The following is a 20,268-nucleotide window of genomic DNA, read 5'->3' as shown; positions in this document are numbered from 1 at the left end:
ATCTGCTCTGTTTCTATGGTGGAACTTTCTAGCCTTTCAGAGCTGGAGCTGGATTGGTAGCCAGACTCATCAAGAAAATAAGGGAGAAGACTCAAATCAATAGAATTAGAAGTGAAGATGGAAAAGTAACAACTGACACTGCAGAAATACAAAGCATCATGAGATATTACTGCAAGCAACTATATGCCAATAAAATGGACAACCTGGAAGAAATGGACAAATTCTTAGAAAAGCGCAACCTTCTGAGACTGAACCAGGAAGAAATAGAAAATATGAACAGACTAATCACAAAAAAAAATTGTGAAATTGAAACTGTGATTAAAAATCTTCCAACGAATAAAAGCCCAGGACCAGATGGCTTCACAGGCGAATTCTAGCAAACATTTAGAGGAGAGCTAACACCTATGCTTCTCAAACTCTTCCAAAATATAGCAGAGGGAGGAACTCTCCCAAACTCATTCTATGAGGCCACCATCTCCCTGATACCAAAATCAGGCAAAGATGTCACAGAAAAAGAAAACTACAGGCCAATATCACTGAAGAACATAGATGCAAAAATCCACAACAAAATACTAGCAAACAGAATCCAACAGCACATTAAAAGGATCATACACCATGATCAAGTGGGGTTTATCCCAGTAATGCAAGGATTCTTCAATATATGCAAATCAATCAATGTGATACACCATATTAACAAATTGAAGGGGAAAAACCATATGATCATCTCAATCGATGCAGAGAAAGCTTTCAACAAAATTCAACACCCATTTGTGATAAAAACCCTCCAGAAAGTAGGCTTAGAGGGGACTTTGCTCAACATAATAAAGGCCATATATGACAAACCCACAGCCAGCATCGTCCTCAATGGTGAAAAACTGAAAGCATTTCCACTAAGATCAGGAGTAAGACAAGGTTGCCCACTCTCACCACTATTATTCAACATAGTTTTGGAAGTTCTAGCCACAGCAGTCAGAGAAGATAATGAAATAAAAGGAATCCAGATTGGAAAAGAAGTAAGGCTGTCACTGTTTGCAGATGACGTGATACTATACATAGAGAATCCTAAAGACACTACCAGGAAACTACTAGAGCTAATCAATGAATTTGGTAAAGTAGCAGGATACAAAATTAATGCACAGAAATCTCTTGCATTCCTATACACTAATGATGAAAAATCTGAAAGAGTAATTAAGGAAACACTCCCATTCACCGTTGCAACAAAAAGAATAAAATACCTAGGAATAAACCTACCTAAGGAGACAAAAGACCTGTATGCAGAAAACCATAAGACACTGATGAAAGAAATTAAAGATGATACAAACCAATGAAGACATATACCGTGTTCTTGGATTGGAAGAATCAACATTGTGAAAATGACTATAGTACCCAAAGCAATCTACAGTTTCAATGCAATCCCTATCAAACTACCAATGGGGGGCTTCCCTGGTGGCGCAGTGGTTGAGAGTCTGCCTGCCGATGCAGGGGACACGGGTTCGTGCCCCAGTCCAGGAAGATCGCACATGCCACGGAGCGGCTAGGACCATGAGCCATGGCTGCTGAGCCTGCACGTCCAGAGCCTGTGCTCCGCAACAGGAGAGGCCACAACAGTGAGAGGCCCGCGTACCACACACACACAAAAAAAACTACCAATGGCATTTTTCACAGAACTAGAACAAAAAATTTCACAATTTGTATGGAAACACAAAAGACCCTGAATAGCCAAAGCAATCTTGAGAAAGAAAAATGCAGCTGGATGAATCAGGCTCCCTGACTTCAGACTATACTACAAAGCTACAGTAATCAAGGCAGTATGCTACTGGCACAAAAAGAGAAATATAGTTCAATGGAACAGGATAGAAAGCCCACAGATATACCCACACACATATGGTCACCTTATTTTTTGATAAAGGAGGCAAGAATATACAATGAAGAAAAGACAGCCTCTTCAATAAGTGGTGCTGAGCAACTGGACAGCTACCTGTAAAATAATGAAATTAGAACACTGCCTAACACCATACACAAAAATAAACTCAAAATGGATTCAAGACCTAAATGTAAGACCAGACACTATAAAACTCTTAGAGGAAAACATAGGCAGAACACTCTATGATATAAATCACAGCAAGATCCTTTTTGACCCACCTCCTAGAGAAATGGAAATAAAAATAAACAAATGGGACCTAATGAAACTTAAAAGCTTTTGCACAGCAAAGGAAACCATAAACAAGTACAAACGACAACCCTCAGCATAGGAGAAAGTATTTGCAAAGAAAGCAACTGAGAAAGGATTAATTTCGGAAATATACAAGCAGCTCATGCAGCTCAATATCAAAAAAACAAACAACCCAATCCAAAAATGGGCGGAAGGTCTAAATAGACATTTTTCCAAAGAAGTTATACAGATTGCCAACAAACACATGAAAGGATGCTCAACATCACTAATCATTAGAGAAACACAAATCAAAACTACAATGAGGTATCACCGCACACCAGTCAGAATGGCCATCATCAAAAAATCTACAAACAATAAATGCTGGAGAGGGTGTGGAGAAAAGGGAACCCTCTTGCACTGTTGGTGGGAATGTAAATTGATACAGCCACTATGGAGAACAGTATGGAAGTTCTTTAAAAAACTAAAAATAGAATTACCATTTGACCCAGCAATCCCACTACTGGGCATATACCCAGAGAAAACCATAATTCCAAAAGACACATGCATCCCAATGTTCATTGCAGCACTATTTACAATAGCCAGGACATGGAAGCAACCTAGGTGTCCATCGAGAGATGAATGGATAATGAAGATGTGGCACATATATACAAGGAATATTACTCAGCCATAAAAAGAAGCGAAACTGAGTTATTTGTAGTGAAGTGGATGGACCTAGAATCTGTCATACAGAGTGAAGTAAGTCAGAAAAAGAACAAAAAATACTGTATGCTAACACATATATACGTTATCTAAAAAAAGAAAAGAAAGAATGGTTCTTATGAACCTAGGAGCAGGACAGGAATAAAAATGCAGATGTAGAGAATGGACTTCAGGACACGCGGACGGGGAAGGGTAAGCTGGGACGAAGTGAGAGATAGCATTGACTTATATACACTACCAAATGTAAAATAGCTAGCTAGTGGGAAGCAGCTACGTAGCACAGGGAGGTCAGCTCTGTGCTTTGTGACCACATAGAGGGGTGGGATAGGGAGGGTGGGAGGGAGGGGTTATGGGGCTATATGTATACATATAGCTGATTCACTTTGTGATACAGCAGCAACTAACACAACATTGTAAAGCAATTATACTCCAATAAAGATGTTAAAAAAATGATTGAGGGCTTCCCTGGTGGCGCAGTGGTTGAGAGTCCGCCTGCCGATGCAGGGGACGCGGGTTTGTGCCCCAGTCTGGGAGGATCCCGCATGCCGCGGAGCGGCTGGGCCCGTGAGCCATGGCCGCTGGGCCTGCGCGTCCGGAGCCTGTGCTCCGCAATGGGAGAGGCCACAGCAGTGAGAGGCCCGCGTACAGCAAAAAAAAAAAAAAAAAAAAAAAAATGATTGAGTAGAGGAATAACCCATATCTAAATATTTTGATTTTATTTTGCTTATTTACATTAACTTATCATAACTTCATCAATTATCAAATATTAGATTAAGTAATTTTAATTGAATATGTAGTTTTTAGACTTTTCTTTGTATATGCCTATAATACATGGTGATTTTTAAAATATATCACACTTTATTGTCTTATTTTGGGCAGCACATGTATGTAGGTTCACTTAATTAGTAAGAGAAAGCAAATTAGGTTCTGCTTTAAGTTTTTAGGATTTATCCTAGAAATAGATATTAGATTGAGTTAGAAAGTGTTCAGGAGAAATATCAAGAAAGGAAGACTGACCATTAGGTATTCCTACTCTCTAGTTCATCTAATGCCTCTGGACACAGTTGTAAGTATGACACCATTCGCTCTGAGCAATAGCTTCCACGTCCTGTTCTTTGCTTTGTAACATCTTCTCTTCCAGCTCTGGTTCAGATCTTTTCCTTCCTTCTTCCTCCCAAAACCTATTTCAGCAAAGTACCAAATATGCAGGTGTGAAAATGCTTAATGATGTTTTATCTTCTTGAAATATTTACATTTTTTCCCCAAAACTCCAGAGCTTTGAGCCAAAGGAGTAAGTAACTAAGGATGGAATTTCAGGTGCCAAGAAGCAATTAGCCAGGTTAGGGGAGTGTGTAGGTAGATCACTTTCCTGCTTCTCCAGAGGTCTTAATCTTCTTTCATGAAAAATTGTTATGTGCCTCTTTAAGATTAATTTTGCCAGTGACATAGCAATCAAGGTGACAATAGTAAACTACAGGTCCCACTTGCAGCTGGGTGCAAATGCCCAGCATATTACTGGGCAATTAGAAACCCTTCATTTTCCTCTGCAGAGTTACTAGGTGTCCAGGTAAGGTGTGACTACAATGGTTTGGATTTACCTGTGCGTATTGAATATGGTCTGTTCTCCTGTGTGCTTTTGCTCTGTGGAATGTTCAGTGATATGTGACCCAGCTCGAGCCAATTAGTGTAGGTATTTTGGTCGTAGGATACCTCTCTTACCAGTACAGAGCACAGACAAGCATGTAAAGATTAGTCTTGTACAAATGGAAATTAGTCTTTCTTATAAAGGCCTCTGGAGAAAGGGCTTCCATAGACACACAGTGGCTGTTGCAGTGCTCATGACTCACACAGGAAATCATTCCTTCTATTTAACTAAAATCCTTGGGCTTCAATTGGTCTGTTTCCTTTTATTTTGCCCTCAGTGGAGATGGAAAACAGCTGGTCACTGTTTTCTGTGCAAGACCCCTTCATATATACTTGGATACTTAGTAAATTGTATCCTCAGACTTTTCCTGGCTGAACAATTTGATTCCCTTTAACCTTTGTGCAGGTATTACTTTCTAAGCATTTAATCTTTTTTTATGAATAGCCTCTGGATCTTCTCCATGTTGTCTGTATCCTCCTTTGTTTCAAAGTACAGTCTGATGAAGTTAAGAAAAAGCTGATGTCAGTAGCTTCTGTATTAACATCCTGGTTTTTATATGTATTCACTGTACTCTTGGCAACAAATTAAAGGACAGATTTCCAAGATCATTAATCAGGTGGAACACCCACATCTTAAATTGTTTTAGAAGAACAAATTAGGTAATATTCATAAATCCTTTGATGTTGAAATACATTTTGCTAAAGTTATGATTATTTCATTTTTGCATTTGGCTATCTTTGTTACAATCATGCTAAGAAATTAAAAATTAAATTACATTTTGTTAAAGTATTATAAAAATTCCTTTATATATTTAAATTTTCATGACAACTTTTCACCTGTTTAGAAGACATGTGTAAATTAGAAAAGTTAGTGAATAATTGTGAGTAGACTGGCATATTTTGTAAAAGGTATTAAATACTGTACAATTTAGTTTTCTTGTATATGTTTTAGGGAATGTTTGAAGGAGAGGAAAGAATCTTTTTCTTTAAAATTTCACATGCACAAAAGGATTGAGTGGCAGTTATTTTATTCTTTATTGCTAATGGGTTTTTAGTTCTACAGCAAGTAGTTGAAGGAATTGGGACCAAAAGTGAGGGACAAGGTAATTTTGAACATCAAATTTATTATTAAAATTAAAAATATTTTTATAAGCTAGGGTCAGAATTCAACTACAACTAGAGAAATTGATGTCAATTTTATGTGATTATTTTCTGTGTATTTAAAAAAAAGTATTCGCCATAGCAACCACAATCACATATGACAGTGGTTACTATCTTGAGATTTCCTGCTTTACTCTCCTGTCGAAGGGCCTACTATTTCTTTTTTAAAAAATAAATTGTAAGTCAGAAGCATCATCGTTTTTGTCCCTTCTGTGAACATGCATCTCCCTGGAGACTCAGCTGCACACTGTGGACATGTGTTTCATATCATGTGGTTAAATATGACTGGCCAATTACAGCTGCTGCCTCCCATTAACTTTTAAAACATACCTAGCCTATTTTCCTCCTTAGAAATTTTTAAAAATTGTTTTTAAAATTTTCTTTGTACATAAAAAAGATATACTCAAAATGTTGATAGTAAGTTTTAAACTAAACAATGGAAAATATTTAGAAGTATAAACACATACATTTGAATAAAAAATTGTGTATAAGCATATCTTGGTTAATAATATCCTGTTATAAAGTCATCCAAACAGAAAAATCTAATGGAACAGACTACCTTCTTTTATTTCAGTTGATTTTTAGACTTTTGTTAACTCTCTGTGAGAATGTTTATTTATAAATACCGGAATGGGTTATTTTCCAAAATCTTGAGTGTGGAATCCAGCAGGCATTTCACCATAGGTTTTGAGGTCAGCCTGTAAAAGACCCTTAAAACTAATATATCTGAAATGTACTGATAATTAAACCACTATGTAGTAGTAGATTTCAAGTTTCAAATTGGGGTGTTCTGTAGTAAAACTGAAGGTTGCTGCTCCTATATCTTTTTGCATCCTCCACTTGGGAATAGAAACGTAATAGTTAGGGACTGAATTTGGTTATAGGTACCAGAAAAACCAGATAACAGTTGTTTCAATAGAATAGGATTAATGTCTTTTCTCATTTAAGAAGAAACCCAGAAGCAGAGTGTGCTGCATTGGTAGAGTGATTTCATTATGCCATTAGAGATTCTTTCTGTGACACCATCTTTAGGGTAGTACTCTCATCCTCCTGTTTGCAGAATGACTGTCAGATCTTCTGCCATTAAGTCTGCATTCCAGGAAGGAGAAAGGAGCAGGCAGAAACAGAGAGGTGATGCCTGTATCGAGAAAACAGAGCTTTCCTAGGAACTTTCTTCTTATGTATCATCAGTCAAAATTGTGTTATATGGCCACTCCTCCCCACAAGAGAGACCCCTTGTCGTCTTCAGGAAGGGAGAGCCTCTAGAAATTAGGTTACAACTTTTTCACCTTGAGCCACTAGGGCATTAGTGGTGGCTCCTATAACTTGGGATTGAAGCTTCTGATTAGGATAGCGTTAGAAGTAGGCACAGGACTATTGCAAATGGAAGAGGAGATTCCTGGAATGAAAGTTCCCAGTGGTTTTCTTGTTTTCTTTAGTCAGCCCCAAGTATTGGTCTTCCTCTTTCCTTTTTATTGCCACTACTCATTTCTGATTGGACTTCTACTTCTCCAACTGCAGGAATTTTTACAAAATTACCTTATAGCTCATCCCGAGCCAATAATGTTACCTAGTTTTCATAATACTTACTGTAGTTTTAAGCTGCGTTAGTACTATTACAAATACATTCTAAATTGGCCAGATTACTATTAGCAATGTTATGTCTGATTTTAGAGGATCATGTAGAGACTGGAATGTCTCCACAGGCAAGTAAACTAGATGATGATGAGTCTCAAAAACATGTCATATGAAAGGAACTGGGGATGTTTCACCTTAAAATGATAACCAAGACAGGAGTCATTATCTGTCTTCAGATATTTGAGGGACTGGTATATGAAAGAGAAATTTATTTGGAACATGAGTGTAAATTACAGAAAGACATATTTCAAGTTCACATTAAAAAACAAACAAACACGTTTTGTAACTTAGAGTTGCCCAGCAGGCTTCCTTGTGGGGAAGTGTACGTCCCATCACAGGAAATTTTTATGAAGGTAGGTAACTTACTGTCTGGAGAACTGTATAGGGAAGTGTCTTTGTGGTGGTCACTTAGGATCTTTTTTTGGAACTCTAGGGCTTAAGGAATCCAGTTTGAAAATCACTGGGAAAATCTAGTTGTTCTAAATGTTTGTTTTCTACTTTAATCATTCAGTGTAGAAAATGAGGAGCCATTGAAAGATTCTAAACAGAAGAAAGATATGGTTTGATTTGCATTTAGAAGGTCACTATGTTGTCAGTGGTACTAAAATCAAAACTGAGATGAGGGAAGGGGACCAGTTTGGAGGGTGTTACAATGGCCTAGGTAGGAAATGATTAGAAGCTAAATTAAGACAGTAGCAGTGGTGGATAGAGCAGTAGCATTAAAAAAGACCTAATGTGTGTTAGACCTACAGTCCTCCGCTCTACCAGCTGAGCTATCGAAGGTGTGGAGAAAAGGGAACACTCTTGCACTGCTGGTGGGAATGTGAATTGGTACAGCCACTATGGAGAACGGTATGGAGGTTCCTTAAAAAACTACAAATAGAACTACCATATGACCCAGCAATCCCACTACTGGGCATATACCCTGAGAAAACCATAATTCAAAAAGAGACATGTACCAAAATGTTCATTGCAGCTCTATTCACAATAGCCCGGAGCTGGAAACAACCTAAGTGTCCATCATCGGATGAATGGATAAAGAAGATGTGGCACATATATACAATGGAATATTACTCAGCCATAAAAAGAAACGAAACTGAGCTATTTGTAATGAGGTGGATAGACCTAGAGTCTGTCATACAGAGTGAAGTTAGTCAGAAAGAGAAAGACAAATACCGTATGCTAACACATATATACGGAATTAAAAAAAAAAATGTCATGAAGAACCTAGGGGCAAAACGGGAATGAAGACGCAGACCTACTTGAGAATGGACTTGAGGATATGGGGAGGGGGAAGGGTGGGCTGTGACAAGGCGAAAGAGAGGCATGGACGTGTATACACTACCAAACGTAAGGTAGATAGATAGTGGGAAGTAGCCGCAGAGCACAGGGAGATCAGCTCGGTGCTTTGTGACCGCCTGGAGGGGTGGGATGGGGAGGGTGGGAGGGAGGGAGATGCATGAGGGAAGGGATGTGGGAACAGATGTATATGTATGACTGATTCACTTTGTTATAAAGCAGAAACTAATTAAAAAAATAAATAAATAAACTTAAAAAAAAAAAAAAAGACCTAATGATCAGTTTGGTTTGGTGAGAAACGAGTCTGGATTAATTCTCAACTTGATCACTTTGGGGATTAAGTAAAGAATGTTGACTTTAGCAGACAAAGAGCATGTGGAGAAGCAGCAGGTTTTAAGGGAAAGAGCTTGAATTTAGCTTTAGAACTGGGATATTTTTGTTTTTTCATTCTTATTTTATTTTACTTTGTTCTTCATTAAATTGACTATGTTGGTCTTGAATCTGACCAGTGAAAACTTATTATATTGATTAATAAAAAAATCATGCTTCAGTAAAAATCATAGTTCTTTAAGTAAATGTAAGAACTTATACCCTCCTTATGTTCTTTGTTTACCTAAGGAAATGCAACTTCACCGCAAGTACAAAGACCATCTTTCATGGATTACTTTGATAAACAGGACTTCAAGAATAAGAGTCATGAAAACTGTAATCAGAATATACATGAACCCTTCCCTATGTCCAAAAATGTTTTTCCTGATAACTGGAAAGTTCCTCAAGATGGAGACTTTGACTTTGTAAGTACATTTCAATTCTTCCATATATGTTTTCTCCTACTCTATTTTGTCACCACATTGAGAAACATAGGTTGTGTGTGTGTGTATGATTAAAATTATAGACTGTATATTAATATTCAGTATATTGCTATATATGGGTAGGGGAATGGTGAAATTGTAGTTTGCTTGTAGAAATCTAGTTGCAGAGAAATGGAAATAATTGCCTATGGTTAAATAAATTATAGCCCAAATTTAGAGAAATATTTAGGACTCTTTAAAACTAAAATGACAACTGTGTTAAAAGATGTTTTTAATAATGCAAATATGAGATATTTCTGACAGTAAATTCAGTTTCCTAAATAAATGACGCAAAGGTATTTATGACATCGACTTTGAGAAATTTGCCTCGACTATGAAAGTTAAGTCAAATAGTGTTAACTCCACTTGGTTTGTCAGAAATAATAGTCCTATGTCTAGTTAGGAATAGAAACTTCAGTATAAAACTGTGCCTTTTTTTTTAATCAACTTTTTTGTTTTTAATTTACTTTTATTATTTGGCTGCATTAGGTCTTAGTTGTGGCATGCAGGATCTTTCGTTGTGGCACTCAGGCTCTTTGTTGTGGTGTACAGGCTTCTCTCTAGTTGTGGCTCGTGGACTCCAGAGCTCACGGGCTCAGTAGTTGTAGCATGTGGTCTGTCTAGTTGTGGCGCATGGACTCCAGAGCACGTGGGCTCAGTAGTTGCTATGCGTGGGCTTAGTTGCCCGGTGGCGTGTGGGATCTTAGTTCCCTGACCAGGGATTGAACCCTCGTCCCCTGCATTGGAAGGCAGATTCTTAACCACTAGACCATCAGAGAAGTCCCTAAAACTGTGCCTTCTTGCCTCTTATTACATTTTCTCCTTATTTCTTCTGTCCTGCTCCTTATTATTTATTTCTTTTAAAGAACGCATATAATACAGATAAATAATTCTAAAACAACTCTTACCACAACTTGAGAGAGTAAATTTTTAAAATGAGTTCTTTAATCTAGAAATTTTTGAGGTAAATTTTTGCTTTAGCATGTATTATAAATAGCATTTACTTTTGCATATTGTTCTGTAAGATTTTCATGTAAAATAACTACAGCTATATTTGTTAATAACTATATTTATGTTATAAGTAAATAAAATTTTAGATATATCTATATCTTCTAAATTTTTAAGTACTATCAAGCAGTTTTGCCTAGTCACCATGCCTCTAAATGCTTTGGGATTATAAATATTTCTAATGTTAAATACTTTTCTCCTAAATATTGTGATTATTTAAGTTTTTTAATAATCAGATAGTAAAGTTTCAAAATCTGTCCTCAATAAATTTAGTACTAAGTGCTAGCAAATATTAGCAGTGGTACAGGTTAGTCTGAAAACATTAATCGTAATATCTCCTTACTGTTTTTTCAGTTTTGAGGTTATAAACTAGAAAAATAAAATCTGTATTTCTGTAGTTCTAGTAAGATTTCATTTTATGCTACCTCCTTTTAAAAAATATATAAATTATTTAGAATGCTGACTTTAAGCTTAAAATCATTTGTAAACATGATGAATCTTTGATGAATCAAAGAACTCTGTCTTAACTCAGTTGGAATAAATCTTAACAGCCTCTGGAAAACAGTTTGAAATGAGCTACAAAGTAATGAATAAATTATCATAGTTAATAAATAGCAAATAAAATGATTTATTTCTGTTTCAGTTAGTCTTTGCTACCACCCCCAAAATTTAGAATTTAAAATAACTATTTCATTTGCTTACAGTTTTGTGGGTAAGCAGTTTGACTAGGTTCAGCTGAGTGGTTCTTCTGCTAGTCTCACCTGGAGTCTCTCAAGTGGCTGAAATCATCTAGCAGCTTGAATGGAGCTGAATAATGTCTCTAAAATCACTCATGTGTCTGGCAGTTGTGCTGACAGTTGGCTAGGCCATATGACCCTGTCAGGCAAGCCTGGAGGTTTTATGTTGTGGTAGCAGCCTTCCAAGAAGGTGATAGAAGAAATTGTAAGGCCTCTTGAGTCCTAAGTTTAGAATCCATTTACAATACCATCAAAAAGAATGAGTACTTAGGAATAATCTTAACCAAGGAGGTGAAAGACTTGTACATTGAAAACTACAAAACACTGCTGAAAGTAACTATAGAAGACACCAATACATGGAATGACAGACATCTCATGCTCATGGATTGGAAGACAATATGGTTAAGATGTCAGTATTGTACAAGCAACCTACAGATTCAGTGTAAATTCTATTAAAATCCCAATGACATTTTTTGTAGAAATAGAAAAATCCATCTAAAATTCATTTGGAATTTCAAGGGACTTGAATAGTCAAAACAACCTTGAGAAAGAGAAACAAAGTTGGAGGTCTCATACTTCCTGATTTCCAAACTGCTACAAAGCTACAGTAATCAAGACAGACAGACATATAGACAGATGGAGTAGAATAGAAAGCCCAGAAATAAACCATCACATATATAGTCAGAGATTTTCAGCAAGGGTACTAAGACCATTCAATGAGGAAAGGATAGTCTTGTCAACAAACGATGCTGGGAAAACTGGATAGCCACATGCACGAAGTTGGGCCTTTACCTTACACCATATACAAAAATACAAAAATTAACTCAAAATGAATCAAGGATCTAAATAAACATACGAACTTTAACTATAAAACTCGTCGAAAAAACATAGGGGAAAAGCTGTGTGACATTGGATTTGGCAGTGATTTCTTAGCTATGACACCAAAAGCACAGGCAACAAAAGAAAAAATAGATAAATTGGACTATATAAAAATTAAAATTTTTGTGCATCAAAGTACACTGTCAGCAAAGAAGAGTCAACCCACAGAATGGAAGAAAACATTAAATCATATATCTGATAAGGGGTTAATATCTAGGATATATAAAGAACTCAACAACAAAAAACTAAGCAACCCAATTTAAAAATGGTCAGGGCTTCCCTGGTGGCACAGTGGTTAAGAATCTGCCTGCCAGTGCAGGGGACACGGGTTCGAGCCCGGGTCCAGGAAGATCCCACATGCCGCGGAGCACCTAAGCCCGTGTACCACAACTACTGAGCCTGAGCTCTAAGGCCCGCGAGCCACAACTACTGAGCCTGCGTGCTGCAACTACTGAAGCCCGTGTGCCTAGAGCCTGTGCTCTGCAACAAGAGAAGCCACTGCAATGAGAAGCCCACGCACCACAAGGAAGAGTAACCCTCACTCTCCACAGCTAGAGAAAGCCTGCGCACAGCAATGAAGACCCAAGGCAGCCAAAAATAAATAAATAAATAAATAAATAAACAAATTTATTAAAAATAAAAATAAAAAAAATAAAAATGGTCAAAGTACTCCAATAAATATTTCTCCAAAGAAGATATATAAATGGCCAATAAACAAATGAAAAGATGTTTAATGTCACTAATCATTAGAGAAACACAGCTCAAAACCATGAGATACTATTTCACACCCATTACGTACATACACACACAGAAAATAAAAAGTATTGGTGAGGATGTGGAGAAATTGGAACCCTTCCTTGGGCACTGCAGGTGGAAATGTAAAATGGTACCTCTGTGGAAAACAGTACGGCATTCCTCAAAAACACTGAACATAGATTACCATGGGATCCAGCAATTCCATTTCTGGGTATATACCCAAAAGAAATGAGTGAAAGCAGAGACTTGAACAGATATTTGTACATCCGTGTTCATAGCAACATTATTCACAATTGCCAAAAGGCGGAAGCAACCCAGGTGTCCATTGATGGGTGAATAAACAAAATGTGATATACGCATACAGTGAAATATTTTTCAGCCTAAAGAGGAAGGAAATTTTGACACAAGCCATAATATGGTGAACCTTGAAGATAATAAGCTAAGTAACATAGCCAGTCACAAAAGAACAAATACTGTATGATTCCACTTATATGCGGTACCTAGAGTAGTCAAATTCATAGAAACAGAAAACAGAATGGTAGTTGCCAAGTGCTGGAGGAGGGGGAAATAGGGAGTTATTGTTTTTTGAGTACAGAACTTCAGTTTTGGAAGATGAAAAAAGTCCTGGGGATGGATTGTGGATGTACTTAATCCCACTGAACTCTACACTTAAAAATGGTTAAAATGGTGGATTTTAAGTTATGTATATAAAAAAAAGTAAGAGGGGGTAAAAAAAGGATTCACATAGTGTCACTTCTGCCATATTCTTAGTCAAAATATATCACAAGGCCAATCCAGATTCAAAGGATATGGAAATAGATTTCACCTCATGATGAAAAGACTAGCAAAGTCATATTGCAGAGGGTCCTGTGGAATGAATGGAATTATTGTGGTCATCTTTGCAAATAATCTACTAGAAGTTGTCCATATTAGAATTCAACAGAATTTAAAATAATGAATTTAGGAAATTGGAGGTCATTAGTGATTTTGATTAGGGCCATTTCAGCACCCTACTTTTAGGATATTCATACACAGCAACTTTTGACATGCAGCCTTCTACTGTCCCTTTCAAGCTCATTCTAGTTTTGTGAATGAGAGCATCAGTTTTTCTAGTGGCCAGCTCTTATAAGTAAACTTCTGGTAATATTTTCAGCCCATTGTAGATTCTGGAGTCCTTCTATCTGGAAATTCCAAAATTTGTTAGAAAACCTTAAACTAGTTTAACAAATGTTCTGTTTTCTGCTTTAGATTGTGCTAGGCACTATGGGTTAAAAATATATATATATATATATATATATATATATATATATATACACATATGTATGTACATTTATTAAGTTGATAAAATATGTTAGTAAAGTGTTAAATTGTAATCCAGAGCAATAATTTAGATATTATGCAGTTTTGCATAAAAGGAGGACTCAGTAAAGGTTGGAGTAGTTTATGAAATTATATAGTAGAGGAGGACTTTGTCTAAACATTGGAAGATGGATAGTAGAAGGGAAGGTAGGCAGTACAGAGAATGATGTGCATAATAAAAAGCTTAGAGGTAGGAAAGGACAAGATATATTGGGTGACAATGAAGTGGAGACCTTCAAGTTCATTTGAAATAATATGGGAGATAAAATGAAAGCTAGGTTTGGGTCAGATGGTGGAAGCCTTGAATGTTAGACTGCAAAGTTTGAAATTTTATTTCCTAGACAGTGGCAAGCCACTGAACGTTTTTAGGTTGGAAAATGACATGATGAAAAGTGTTTTAAGTATATTAATCTTGATGGTAGCATGCAGGATTGATTGACAGAAAAAGACTAGAGGTAGGGGAAAATCAGGTATGTGAAACAGACTTGAAATAATAGGGTAATAAAATGGAAAAGAACCAAACAACAAAAACAGGGATAGATGTAGGAAGCACTAGAAAGGTTGTTAATCAACAGAAATAGCCGACTTATTGGATTGAAGAGTACTCTATTGGTTAAGATGAGGAGCTAAATAATAGAAGGTGAAATTTAAGAAAAAAAAAAAAAAGAAGAAGAAGGAACATGTCCTCACAGCTGGAAAGAGGCTCCAAGAGATCATAGGACCGGATTTAATTTTTGCAGACTTATTTCTTTTCTGACTTATACAGGGCATGTAGCCTTAAAAAGGGAAAGCAGAGGGGGAGGAATGACTAGAGCAGGAGTTCTTTCTTCCCCAACATTCACTACACCTGTCAACTGCTCAGCCCTCTCATCACCTAGAGGAAAGTGAAAAATGTTTGCAATAGCTACTGAGGGAATGCAAATGGGAATAAATAAGACATGAATAAAGGAAGGATTGCCAGGAGATGAACAAAGAATTTGCTAAGAGTAGTAGTGAGTGTGTTTAAAAAAGGAAAAGAAAAGAAAGAAAAAGGAAAAGAAAAGTGTGTAAGAGAGGCTAGAAGAGAGTAGGAAAAGAGGAAGCAGAGGTAGGACAAAGTGTAAAGGGTTTGATGGAATACTTTGCTTACAGAGTAAGGAAATGGACTAAAAGCAAAGAGATTTCTACTTGAGACACCAGCTGGTATTGATAAGGGGAATCTGGTCTCACTCATTCCATCATACATTAGATATAGAATGTTAAAAATGTGACTCATCAAAGTGTAAAGCGTGCTAAGGTTTATGTGTTTATCTCCCCTCTTTACGATGTATCTCAAGGATACCTTCCAAAAGAACTAGATTTTATGTAATTCCTATGTCTATTCAATAGAAGTTGCTTAAAACTACCCAAAGTCATTTTGACCATGTTTCTAGGACATAGAAGGCTTCTCTTTCTGCCGTGAGAAAAAGAGGTTTCAAAAAAGAAAAATGAAAGTGGTTACTTCGTTGTCTTTTGCAGTATTCAGAGCGGATTCCTAAAGGACAAAACTTATTCAGAGAGACACCTGCTAGGCAGATGTGCGGAGTAGGAAGCATTCTTTATCTTAAAGCCTGTATGCAACTTAATTGGTGTATTTTCTTTAGCATTTGTCTTTTAGATATTCTGTGAATTGGTTGTTTCCTGTTATGTTCTTGGATGTAAGGAGCTGATAAGAGAAATAATTTGTGATTTCACCAACTTGAGGGTAGCATAAAGATAGGATAAAATATATTTAGGCTAACTGAACCAATTATTTTAACTCTACTAAAAAAGTTCTGTTTAGGGTGTGGCTGTGAAGATTTCTAAAACAAATGTAAAAGGCAAATCTGTTTATTATAGCACTAGTCAAATGTTTCAGTTTTTGTTAGAATTATTTCCAAACAGCCTTAGCATCCAGATTGTTTAGTGTTAAATGGAGAGCATGTAGATCATGTTTTGCAGAAATTACACTATCATTCATACATAAATAGATATATTTTGGGTAATGTAAAGATTTTGGAATAAGAACAAAAACTTTAAAAGCCATCTGTTAACCCACCATATTGGTTCCAAATTTTTAAAAAAGCAATTGGATTGACAATAATTGCTAGTATAAGAGAAATTAGGTAAATCAGTTATTTTTTTATCTTTGACTCAAACTGAATTGTAAGGTCATGTTTTTGGATTTCTGTGATTCTTAAATATCAGTTTGTGTTGTTCCTTTGAGCTAAGGGACACAAAAATCCTCCAGGGCAGCACTTGGACAAACAATCTCAATAATTGTGGCAGAAAGGGAAAAAAAGTCCTCTCCTTCAAGTACACATGTGCCTTGAACTTTCCTGAGTTTTTTTTTTACAACTCTACCTCTGACTCTGGATTGGAAAATCAGTATGGTGATAGGGAAAACCCCACAAAACCCAAAAAACCTCACTGCTGCAAAATACAGAAAGCAGTGAACCTGCAGAAGGTACCAAACCTGCTGCTGGAGCCTTAGAGACACTTTAGGAATCTTTCTTAGGATCTTTTCACCCTGCTAGAGCAGCCAGCGGCTGTGGAGCATAATAGTGGTGGAGTACAGGAGCCCCCACAGAGGCTTGTAGTGAAGCCAAGCCTTTGGAAAGCCCTCAGGAACACAGGTCCTGTAGGAAGCCTGGAGGTAATAACTTAAGCCAAGAGCATCTGCCAGTTTTCACTAGTGTAGCAGTCCGCTACCACCTGCTTTCTCTACTTAAATACTGAGAGTGCTTTTGCTCTTTAAAGAGATGCTGGCTCCAGGTTTCTTTTGTGGTGCACTCCTTAGTCAAAGAACTTCTTGTTCTCTTCAGGCCCTACTTGTGTGGACTGAGGAAACCACTTCAGCTGAGTGAAGTACTTAAGCATATTGTCATCGATTAGTTTTGCGTTAATTAAATGATTATTGTCAAGTATTTCCAGATGTTTGGAAGAGTATTAACAAAGTATGAAAAGATAACTGTAGATATTTCAGGTTTATTTCTTCTAGGGTAAAGAAGAAATAAACACAAAATCTCAAATGCTTTAGTGGATAGCCCGGGATAAGAGTTTATGATTACAGGTGTACATGTGGCATGAACTCGAACGTATGTGGCACATTGTGCTTTCACTACTCTTTCCTTACAGAGCCAACAGGAAATTAAAATTAATGAGAACCCTGCGCTTTGAAATACTTGCAGAATTCTGGACTAGTGCAGTCCTTCGCCAGCTCACGAAATCTGTGCTGGCAGTTGTATCCAACAGATGGTGTGGCATGTGCACAGTTGTAGCATGTGATTGTCTAGGTCCATGTAGAATTTTTATAAGATTTTGACCATCAATCTCCTTAGGCGTTTAAGACCGTCATAACCTTTGTTTTGAAAGGAGAGTGGCCTTCTTCAAAGATAAGTGTTTATATACGAGTAGGAAAAAAATGTTAATAGTCACCGGTCAACTACACTGAATTTGATTCTATAGTAGTTAAAGGCAACAAAAACTTTAGTGTCTCTAAACTACCACACTGTTTTTTTCTCAGTATAATTTAATCCATTTGGCCACCTAAGGTAGAGTGAGCATTCTGCTTTCTTATTCCTAAATATGCTGTTAAAGGCTTCAAAAATTTCAGGAAATTTTATTTGGTGGTTGTGTTTAGGCAAGATCTTCTGAAACATTAAGCTAATTCTGCTTATTTAGGTAATTAATGCCTTAAGTTAAAACTCACTATATCATCATTTCCTTTACAAATTAAAGTGAGCAGGCCTGTACTTACTGGATTAATTAAGATAGAAAGCACAGGTGCAGTGTGTGGGTTCTGGTCACTGTGTTGGAATTTATTAAGATGTTTAAAACACATGGCAAAGAGAAAGATGGCCTTCCAAAGAGTTCTAAAAAGCATAAACTTTCCTCATAGTAATTTATTCTTTTAAAAATGTCGTTTATCTAGAAGATTGTTTTGAGAAATTGGCTACTTTACATTTTAAAACAAAGATGTTAATACTCCAAGCATATGTTATGGCTAATGTTGATGTCTGAGGAAGTTATTTTGACTATGTGCACTTTTTGTTCATAGCTTCATTTTGAATGTTTAGTCAGTAAGCAGTGGAGACTGTTGGGTGATTATGTGAAAGAGATGTTAAGAACCAATAGTGGAATTTAGGATTATAGAGTGGACAATATAACTTATTGCCTTTTAATTTAAGACTGATGCCCCACAGTATTTACCTCTTAAATAAACCATTAGATTTCAAATAAGTTGTTAGGATTGATTGAACTAGTTATCAGTTTGTATTGACAATAGAAGAGTTCTTTTTCACTTTAACTGTCATAAATGAAATTTCTTTAAGTGTGAAAGTGTGTTTGTACTTTCATACTTAATTCAGGTTTTCAGAATATACATAGTAGTTTAGTGTTACAGCCCTTTCCGTAACTGATCCCATCATAACTTCCTGATATAGATCTTTCACAGTTACAAGTACATAGTTCTTTTGGGGTCTATTAGATTTGTTGTCCTGGTTAAACTAATATACCTTTCTCTCTTGTCCTGATATTAGATTGGAACCTTTTTCCATTCTACTTCTCATTTATTAAAGTAGAAAACTTCCATTAGGTTGGATCCTTCGGATTAGAAGACATTCCAGTAAATAACACCTTTTTAAAAACCAAAACCTTAGCTGTCAAAAGCTGTCAAAAGCTGTTTGATTCAAAACCAAACTAGTTTTGTTTTATAATTTTGTCCATCAATAGCAGAAACTTCTTCCCAAAAATATAGACAGATCTTACAGAGATAAGCGGAAGAGGTTATCAAACTAATGTACAGTAGCAGATAAAAGAATTTTGATACAGAGATATCTTAATTATATTGATTTACTTTTAAGAAACATTTACATGGCGTTTAACAAAGGAGCTTTTTTTTCTTCGTGATTTAAGTAATGGTGCATGTTAAATTTGATATGCAGTATACTGATGTAATTAAAGCTGTTATTTATTAAGGTGCCTTATAAAAGTCTCAGCAACCTGAGTTAGAGTATCAAGTTGTAATTCCACAAGCCTTCAATTTAGTTTTTAGCTCTCTCTTTATATGAGAGTGCTAATTAAGCTATATAATAGTCAAGACTACAAATATATAAATATGCAAAAAGCTAATAACCAGCCATTACTAACTAGTCAAATGAAATGAGTGGTCAGTTGTGGATTATCATTGCTATGGAAGAAAGTTCTAAAGCAGATAGTCATTTTCATGATTATAATCTTTTTTTTAATTTATTTAACTTATTTTATTTTTTTGGCTGTGTTAGGTCTTCGTTGCTATGCGGGGGCTTTCTCTAGTTGCGGTGATTGGGGGCTACTCTTCGTTGTGGTGCTTGGGCTCTAGGTGCACAGGCTTCAGTAGTTGTGGCTCGCGGGGTCTAGAGCGCAAGCTCAGTAGTTGTGGCGCATGGGCTTAGTTGCTCCGCGGCATGTGGGATCTTCCTGGAACAGGGCTCGAACCCGTGTCCCCTGCATTGGCAGGTGGATTCTTAACCACTGAGCCACCAGGGAAGCCCATGATTATAATCTTTGATGAAAAGAAACGTACTGTCTTTAACACATTAGAACTTTAATGATGGTACAAAACTCCTGAAAATTGCCTTACTTTGATTTTAAACATTTAATCATTCTTACCCTGACTGTGAACATTGACTTTCCCTTAGCATATCTTATAAGGCATAATAGAAAAAAGATACAATTAAGTTCCCCTTTGATTTGCAGAAGTCAGTGAATTACAACTAATATCTGCAAATTTTACTCTTCCATTTTTCCTTCATTACAGAATTATAGGTATAGTCTTCCAGAAAAATATTCTTTAAATAACTGAAATTACCAAACCCTGACCAGTGTAGTAGTCATCATTTAACGGCAGCTCTTTAGATATGCTAAAAATTCACCTTTTTGTTGTCATTTTTAAAGCATTTTCCATAACTTAGTCAACCTTTGAGCTTCTTTCTGTTTTTTTACATCAGTTGCCCTCACCTGTAAGAGTTTCTTCCTTGTCTATAATCATTTATACTTTTTTTTTCTCTTGACTCCACACTGAAAC

General features: G+C 36.4%; 1 protein-coding gene across 2 annotated transcripts in view; it reads left to right on the top strand.

Annotated features, from left to right (window-relative positions):
• STK3 (serine/threonine kinase 3) overlaps positions 1-20,268 on the top strand; it is a 303,272-nt gene that overhangs the window by 220,218 nt on the left and 62,786 nt on the right. For both annotated transcript variants that reach the window (XM_081258763.1, XM_081258764.1), the window contains exon 10: positions 9,233-9,408. In XM_081258763.1, the coding sequence (XP_081114889.1) occupies positions 9,233-9,408 (176 nt within the window). The remainder of the gene's footprint in view (positions 1-9,232; positions 9,409-20,268) is intronic.

The sequence above is a fragment of the Mesoplodon bidens genome, assembly GCF_964165515.1.
Source record: "Mesoplodon bidens genome assembly, chromosome: 16".
Lineage (NCBI taxonomy): Eukaryota > Metazoa > Chordata > Mammalia > Artiodactyla > Ziphiidae > Mesoplodon > Mesoplodon bidens.
Note: the sequence above shows the minus strand (reverse complement) of the source record. Positions and strands in the feature narration are given on the sequence as shown.